General features: G+C 56.5%; 1 protein-coding gene across 7 annotated transcripts; it reads left to right on the forward strand.

Moving 5' to 3' along the window:
* The first annotated feature begins 304 nt into the window (after positions 1–304).
* Positions 305–7,465, forward strand: Mrpl23 (mitochondrial ribosomal protein L23). Of its 7 annotated transcripts, none has more exons than XM_045141779.1 (6): positions 1,152–1,644; positions 2,556–2,678; positions 3,543–3,625; positions 4,223–4,305; positions 6,549–6,682; positions 7,240–7,465. In XM_045141779.1, the coding sequence occupies exons 1-5, from the start codon at positions 1,493–1,495 to the stop codon at positions 6,648–6,650; spliced, it is 543 nt and encodes a 180-aa protein (XP_044997714.1). In that variant the 5' UTR covers positions 1,152–1,492; the 3' UTR covers positions 6,651–6,682; positions 7,240–7,465. The 7 variants fall into 7 exon arrangements, with proteins under 7 accessions (XP_044997716.1, XP_004654271.2, XP_044997714.1 ...); XM_045141780.1 differs by having other exon boundaries at positions 1,153–1,644; positions 4,223–4,296; XM_045141781.1 differs by lacking the exons at positions 1,152–1,644; positions 6,549–6,682 and adding an exon at positions 305–385.
* The last annotated feature ends 565 nt before the right edge of the window (positions 7,466–8,030 follow it).

Consider the following 8,030-nt stretch of genomic DNA (forward strand, 5'->3'; position numbering starts at 1 on the left):
TGCTGAGGTGCAGGCTGCTCACTGGGCATACTGGGGTGCATGCGTGGGTGGGGTAGGGGACACGGGGATGCAGAGTGCTTGGGGGGTACTTGCGGTGCAGGGCGAGGGCGGTGCCTTGCGCACGGCACGGTGCACGCGGAGGGGGGGTGGTGGTGCGGGACACACAGATGCCGGGCGCGCGCGGAGCCCTGCGGTGAACGGGCGCGGGGCGGGGACGGGGCCCGCGGCAGAGCGCGGGCCGGGCGGCGTGCGGGGCGCGGGTGGGGCGCGAGGGCGGCGCGGTCCTCCGGAAGCGAGGGGGCGCTGTGCCAGCGCGGGCGCCGTGCGGGGCGGGTGCTGCTCCTTCCTGCCGGCGAGGTGCGGCCGCCATGGCGCGGAATGTGTTGTGAGTAGTGTCGCCCCAGGGCCGCGCCGCTCGGGGCGGAGGGGAAGGGGGAGCCGAGATGAGCAGGTGCCGGAACGGGTGACCACCCCCCCCCGGGCCCCGCCTGTCTCCGCCCGCAGCCCCGGCCGCGTTGCAGGACCCCAAGTCGGGCCTGGACGGCCGCTGGCCGCGGGGGTCCCCGGGCCACACTCCCACGTGGCAGGCCGGCCCCGCCGTCTAGGCCGGAAACGCGCGCGCGGTGAACACGTGACTCTCTAGGGCTGGAAAGCTGGCCCCAGATTGGCCTTGGGGCGCAGGAATGGTGTTTGAGGGTCTTCGTTGTGACAGAATTTGGGGGGAGTGTCTGTGGGCCATGCACACACAGCTGGGGAGGGGACACCCATGTGGCTTCCTTCTGCAGACATTTGGAACCCCAGAACCAAAATAAAGGGCACGCTGAATCAGCTGACATGTACATTCTCTCCCCACTTCCCCCAGCTTTCCAAGCAGCTAGTGGGACCCACTAGAAGATGTGACGTGGAGTGGGAATTGATAGGGTGGGATCATAGATACTTCTCCCTGGGGCCCCAGAGGCAAGGCTGGTGACTCGGCATCCAGGTTCCATTTAAGGTATACTAAGTTTGAGGTGCTTGTGCCATCTTGGGAATGCTGGTGAGAGAACCAGGCCTCGGAGAGACATAGGACCAGAAGGACCAGAGGAGCGGGGGGGGGGGGGGGAGGGGGAGGGGGGGCAGTAGGGTTTCAAGGCTGGTGCCCAGGCTTGGGATAGGACCTGGTCGCCAGTGTGGAGGGTCTTCACAGGGGAAGTCTAGGGTAATGGGGCCCTGTGTAGACCATTCAGAACTCTTGGGGCCTCCACCCTCTGGTCCCAATCCAGGAGAGTCAGATTGGGGGCTCCGTCAATGCCTGAACTCCTCTCCACCACTGAGTACACGGTCCCCAACTCTGCCTCCTGTTGTGCCATAGTTGGGAACTATAGGGAATATGTGGGCCCCTTGGTTACCACAGTTTGCCTGAACCTGTAGGGAATCAGAGCAGGACCCTTGTCCCCCTTCAGAGCCTGAAGAACTGCCAAGAGGCTCTGCCCGAGTATCAGTGGCATGCTCTATGATGAAGGCCTGGCCCACTGGTGCAGCCACAGTGGTGGACTTGGTTACTGGGTCGATATCATGGACCATTAAGCATGTGTTTGCCCATGGAAGCCCACCTCCGAGGCCCCCTGCATTTGGAGAGCCAGTATGTGCTTCCCCCAATGACGGGTAAGCGTTGTTGGCTTCACAGAATCTCCCCTAAAGTCAGGCTGAGTGCTCCCACATTTAGCTCACATGCTACACCTCAGATTTGTCCCAGGGCTAAGAGTGAGACACTGGAAAGTCCTGTGCACCTCCCTTTCCTCCTGGATACCATAGACCTGTCACCCAGAGAGAGCCCTCAGACCTTAGACTCCCATTTTCTTCAGTGTGAGCTCCGCTCCTGCATGTCCACCCAGCTGGGCCTGGGGGCAGGCCCAGGAGACCACCTCACAGAGGTTCTGCTTGCTTGTCTGCAGGCCTCGTGTTGGTGAGAGGCCATTGTCTCCCTAATCCCTCTGCTTCTGTGTAGCACCATGTGTTGAAAGTGCTGTCCTTGTCCTCTGTAGACATGCTTTCTCAGGAATCAAGGCTCTTCTTCTGTGAGTCATTGTAGGACCCTCTGCGGGACCATGAACACACACCCGGAAGTGAGGTTTGGGTTTGCACTTCTTGGGAGGAGATTAGCACCTCTAAGTTGAGTCCCAACATCGGCCTGTTTGTGGGCCTGCTCTCCTTCCAGTGCTGGGGTTGGAGCTCAGTGGTCTGCCCCCATGCCACACTGAGCCCTGAACACCGGCTCCTGTTTCTGTGGTTATTTTCTTGGCCCCTTCTGCGGGCTGGCTATAGGTTCTCCAGCCCTAGTACCCCCGAGGTGATGCTAAGGACAGGGAAAGTGCTGGTCACTCACACTAGTCACAGCAGGTGGCTTTCTGTGTTCGGGTTTATGCCCTGTATGTAACTGCCTCCTACACTTGATCTTAGACAAAAGGCTGAGAAGCGAGTACTGCTTCCTGCCTGCCCCAGCCCTGTTGAAGGGAGTGGACACGTGGGTCTGCACCACTGAGTATGTGTTATGGACCTCCATCTTTCCTGAGCAGGTACCCTCTGTACCAACTGGGTGGCCCCCAACTCCGCGTGTTCCGAACCAACTTCTTCATCAAGTTAGTGCGGCCAGGCACGGCCCAGCCTGAGGACACGGTGCAGTTCCGGATCCCCATGGAGTAAGCCCCAAAGGAATTTGGGCTGGGGCGCACCCTCGGGGGATGTGGGTCCTGGCATGTTTCTTAGCTCACCTCCCCAGGGTCGTGTTCTTCCTGCCATGGAAAGACCTTGGGCGGGTCTGCGTGGATGGTGGAGGGGCCTGGTGTTTGCAGAGCCTCGGGGAGTGAGGGAGCGAGCGTGCTCTTGGCCAGCTTCCTGGCTCGCCCTCCACCTGGGGAAAGCTTAAGTGAAAGCCCAAGATTTGTTGAATTCTTGCCTCAATCCTCTTCCCAGGAAAGACATCCCTGGAGGCTGGGCTGGGAGCATGCTGAGATTCGCAGAGCTTCCAGAATGTTAGTCTTGAGTTCCTCGCCTCATTGCCGACTGCGTTCCATGTGCAACTTCTCCTTGGGGTGGGGGGGTTGCGCAGTTCCCAACCACGTCTGCAGAAGAGGCCTTAGAGCTGAACACGCAGTGGCTCTTACAGTTCTGCTAAAAACCAAATGTGAATTTCACCTCCTAAATCCCAAACAGGGCTTTCTCACAAGTGTCTGATAGGCTGTGATAGTCGCTGGCTGCGGGCAGTAGTACAGGCTAGGGGACAGGCCGGCACCCTGAAGTCCGGGAGTGCTCAGCTTCCCCGTCCCAGTCTTGCTAGGCCCTGGTGATAACAAAAACCCTTGTGGGAAGGGAGATCAAGTAGACCAAGCTCACGGTGCCTCTGCCTTGTCTTGCTGTCACTCAGTCCTAGTGTCTGGAGGGAGAACCAGCACTGGGGGCTGCGGTCTGCTCGGAGGCGCTCATCCTCGTGCTGGGATGCGTTTCTGCCTAGCTCCCTTTCTTTTCCCTTGGCTCTGACTGGCTTTTCTTTCTCCCTCACCCAGGATGACCCGGGTGGACCTGAGGAATTATCTTGAACGCATTTACAACGTGCCCGTCGCTGCCGTCCGCACACGGGTGCAGCACGGTGAGTGCTCATGCAGGGTGGCCATCCTCCAGACCGTGGGGTGCTCACATAGTGCCACTCGCTGAGGCACGAGGGGTTTGAGTGACTTGTCAGGGTCACGTGGGGCCCCACCGTGGAGCTGACACCATGAGCCACTACAAGGCCTGCCCCTAGCCTGCCTCTGTTGCAGGTCCTGGACACGGACTCCACAAGGCTCTCTGCTCCCTCGAACCACTTCTTTGGGCCTTGGCTGGTATTCCTGCTAGGTACCCAGGGTCCCTCTTGTCCTCAGAGACCCGTCAGCCCACCATCAGTGCCACCATCCTATCACTCTCCTAGAGATATTTGCAGATCTCAACATACAGCAAACAAAAAGATCCCTTCTCTTTTATCCTTGTCAAATCTTTGTTATTTATGTTTTCCAAGGTTTTTTTTTTTTTAACCTAAACAGAGACTGGTTTTAGTGCCCCCCCCCCCCCGAGCCCTCCTGGTGCTCCACTCTGATGAAGCCCCTCCCCTGGTGATGGGGGCCTGGGATTAAGGTGGTTTCTGGACTGTGGGGCTGGCCCTGGGCCATGGGGCCAAGTCAAGGTCTGCTGTGCCCCCCCCCCTCCACAGGCTCCAACAGGAAGAGGGACCATAGGAACGTGAGGATCAAGAAGCCTGACTACAAAGTGGCCTATGTGCAGCTGGTGAGTGAGGTGAGGGAGCAGGGTACAGCCCGGCCTCTGCTCATTGTCCTGTGGGCCCTCAGAACTTTCCCTGTACTGTGATCCGGGGCCAGGGCATCTCTGCAGAACACCTCTGGGAAGAGGAATAGGTCCGTTTCTCAGGTGGGGTGGCATTTTGAGAAAGTCTTCTAGCCGGCCATTCCCCATAAGAGACTCTTCTGGCCAGGAAGGGGGACAGGAAAGGTTCCCACAACCTGAGCATTTATTCACTGAGACTCGATTGTCCCTGAGAGACCCACATGGTCAAAGCATGCATTCTCTCCTCACTCCTGGAATGTCCTTGAGACCAGACTTAAAGCAGCCGGTGGTGCCTGGGGGACCCCTCAGTCTCCAGGTAGAATCCACTCTGACCTCTATGGTCTTGAACCATGTGGCCTCGGTGGGAAGCTTGCAAGAAAGGCTCTGCCCCATAGGGTCCATTAACCAGCCCCCCACTGTTTGAAACCCACAGGGGGGCTTCCTCCAATTTCTCCAGTTTCAGTGTAAACAACCCTCCAGGGAGTCGGGCAGCATGGGCAGCCACTAGATGGCAGTCAGGCTATTGAGAAAGGGTCCTTTCTTCAGCCCCAGATTAGAAGGCTGCCTTTTGTTCACAGACACAGTGAGGAAGATGAGGAAGACAGCTTTTCGAAAAAAGAATCACAGTTGTTGATCTGCGCTGGGCCCTGTAATAAACTGGCCTAATACTGTCTGTGCATAAACTCAGACAATGCAGGTAGGGAGAGCTAGCCTGGTACCCGTGATGGCCCGTGTGTGCTGGACATCAAATCCACCCATCTGTCTCTTGTCAGCCCATAGGGCGACATCCCATATGTCCACATTTGCCACGAGTCACTTCAGAGACAGCTATTGTTACAAGTGGCTTTTGAGTCATCTGAGCCCCTCCGTTGTTCCCTGGGCCCCACCTCACTCATGAAAGTTGAACTCAGCAGCGCTTAGATCTGGCGTCTGCAGCTGCCGCCCAACACATCCATCTTCCTCTGTGAAATCCAGAGGCATGCTGCAAGTGGGGGCCCAGTGTGTCCCTGTGAGCTTGGCTCCCCAAGATTTGCCGTGATTTCTCCCCTCCCACCCCACCCCCAGCACCAGCAGGTCCACCCAGCCTATGTGTGGGGCTTTCAGACTGCGTCTGCAAAGATAGTTTTTGCCTTCCAGTGTGTCCTTTGGGTGTGTGTGTATGGGAGGGGGTGTACTGGGAACAATACTTCGTGAGGCACAGGAAGGGGCAACCAGAGACAAATTATACCAGGGAGTTTTATTGTGCACTGGCTGCCCTGGAAAGGGAAAGGCGCGTTCCACAGGGTGGGCGTCCACATTTTTCTTCTGACAACCTGATAAACATCTTTTTGGCCCGGTGGGGAGGGAGTCTTAGCAAGCCCTCAGTCACCCGAATAACAAAAAGAGCATTGACTGTGCTTACACAGAGCCCAATTTGACTGAGTGGTGCATACAGGCCGTGGTGAGCCCTAGGCTTCAGAACAAATGCGGGCAGGCACAGTCCAGCCCAACAATGGCCCGTGAGGCCCCAGGATTACTGGAGTCAGGGCTGGCTCTTCCACTTTTCTTCCTGACCTTTTTCTCCTTTCCTGTTCTGGGCCCCCGACCAGCTCTCCCTCCTTGGCGGGTGGAGAGTTGCATTTTTTAAAGTATGAGGTGATATTTCTAGAGTGGGGAGTCCTCAGGGAAGCCAGCCGGCACCCACAGATGGCAGGGCGGCTCCCGCACTGGCCGCTTCTGCTCTTTCCCAAACCTCCTGTCCGGGCTATCTTTTTTTTTTTTCCCTATACCTTAAAAAATGTCACTTTGAATTTCAGCAGAGTAGACCAAAGATGTTACACAATCAGCTCTGCCTGTTGCCTTTTGATGTTTTAAAAAGGAAAAACATCCCAAATCTTGTTAGGTACTCACAGGCTGGCTACAGGTATTCCAGCTAGCCCTTGTGGCTTGAGCCTGTGACCAGAATGAGGTAGAGGACCTGTAATGACTTCAGGGTAGACCTGGCCTCCCACCTAAATTTTCTTACAAAGCAGGGGTCTGTGAGGACTGAGATATCCACTGACTCTACTTATGAGGGCCATCCAGATTCAGCACCCTATATGCTTGTCTGCCTGTTTGGAGGCAGAAGGGCTCAGCCCTTGGTGTGGGGGCCCCTTTGCGCCCTTTATCTTGGAACTTCTTAGCAATGGTAGCAAGTAAACCTGCCTGCCTTGCAGATCTGCTTAGAGCTGGCGAAGCAGGCTTCCCTCCCCCTTCTAGGGCCCTCACTGGTGCAGGCCGACGTGCTTGGGGCCTGGACTGGGACGTGGCCATGCTGACACACTCTGAACTTCTAGTGAAAGACGTAAAAGTAGGTAATTTGCAGAGCTGGTCTTGATTTATAGACTGCTGGGTATGTGGGTTTCTGTGTACGTTGTATGCGTTTTATTTGCCAAGTTCGGAGCCTGGAGGAGGGCGGCCTTTAATGTGGCTGAAGGCCTTTAGATATTTTGGATGGAAAAAGTTTTAGCATGGCACCAGACGTCATTTGTGTCCTGTTTTTCTGCGCCTAGTTCCTGCCCCCAGTTCCACTGGCTGCTGCCTGGTGAATAGGCCTTTGCTGGGTTGCTTTTAATGAGCTTGGGGCTGGTGCAGACCCCACAGTAAAGAGATAATGTCTATGAAAAGGAGCATTGTCCCAGTAATGGCCTCCCGCTGCTAGATAAAGGTGGGAGGCCTGAAGCCTGGGAAGGTGTTTGTTTTTTAGGCTAGGACCCTGCTTGGGGACACTGGTGGCCCGTTCTATCCTCCTGCTACTGGGTCCTAGGGTCTAGAGGTCACTGGTCCCTGAGCCATTGAATCATGTTTGGAGAAAGGGTAGAAGTCCAGACCTTGAAGCACTGCTCTGACCCCTGCTTCTCTCCCCAGGCCCATGGGCAGACCTTCACCTTCCCAGACCTGTTTCCAGAAAAAGAACAAAGTTCCTCTGCGGACCCCTATGGGGAGGAACAGCAGCAGAAGCAGAGCAGCGACCCCCTGCGTGGTGGCGTTCCCTCCTGGTTTGGCCTGTGACCTGTGACAGGCAGGGACAGGGCCACAGACCCAGCAGGCAGAGTTTTGAAAACCCAAATAAAAGTCCTGTGTGGAGAAAGCACTGGATGCCTTGCTTTCCTTCTGTCCTGGGGTCCTCAGGTCTCTGCCGGTGTATTTCATGAGGCCTGGCAGTGGGTGAGGCCATAGGCTCTTCTGGGAACGTGAGCTCCGGTTGGTATCTCACAGGACAGAGGCAGAGGTGAGACCCTCCACCCCAGCCCCAGACAGATTTTGGTGTGGCACCTTTGGCAGGAAGGACTGGCAGAGGAGAGTGAGCAGGGAGGGTTTGGGAAGTCAGAGCAGGGTTTTAGGCTCCAGGGTGTGAAGAAATCCAGCTCAGTGCAGACCTGCAGTTTGCTGGGTTCCATGCCTCACTCTGTCAATGTATCCCAGATGTCTGCCGCTCTGCCCCCAAACCTGGACAGCCAGAGCCCCTGATGATTCTGCAAGAGCAAGTTGAAGTTTCACAGTGCCCCTTTGTTGGACTTCTTTGTAGTAGGCTGGCCCGTGAAACTTGTTCTTCCATTGTTAGCCTGGCTTGCCGAGAGGTAGCCTCAGACACTCCCATAAGGCTGTAACCTTCTGCTTTATTAGCTGGGACCATGGAGGATGTGTGTGTGTGTGTG

The sequence above is a fragment of the Jaculus jaculus genome, chromosome 1 (assembly GCF_020740685.1).
Source record: "Jaculus jaculus isolate mJacJac1 chromosome 1, mJacJac1.mat.Y.cur, whole genome shotgun sequence".
Lineage (NCBI taxonomy): Eukaryota > Metazoa > Chordata > Mammalia > Rodentia > Dipodidae > Jaculus > Jaculus jaculus.

What these genes read in the sequence shown, in the direction of transcription:
- Mrpl23 (XM_045141777.1), top strand. Translation starts at nt 1,493, where the DNA reads ATGATGAAGGCCTGGCCCACTGGTGCAGCCACAGTGGTGGACTTGGTT. An exon ending in CCGCACACGGGTGCAGCACG is followed by an intron (nt 3,626 to 4,222) that starts GTGAGTGCTCAT and finishes CCCCCTCCACAG; the next exon opens with GCTCCAACAGGAAGAGGGAC. An exon ending in ATGTGCAGCTGGTGAGTGAG is followed by an intron (nt 4,306 to 7,239) that starts GTGAGGGAGCAG and finishes TTCTCTCCCCAG; the next exon opens with GCCCATGGGCAGACCTTCAC.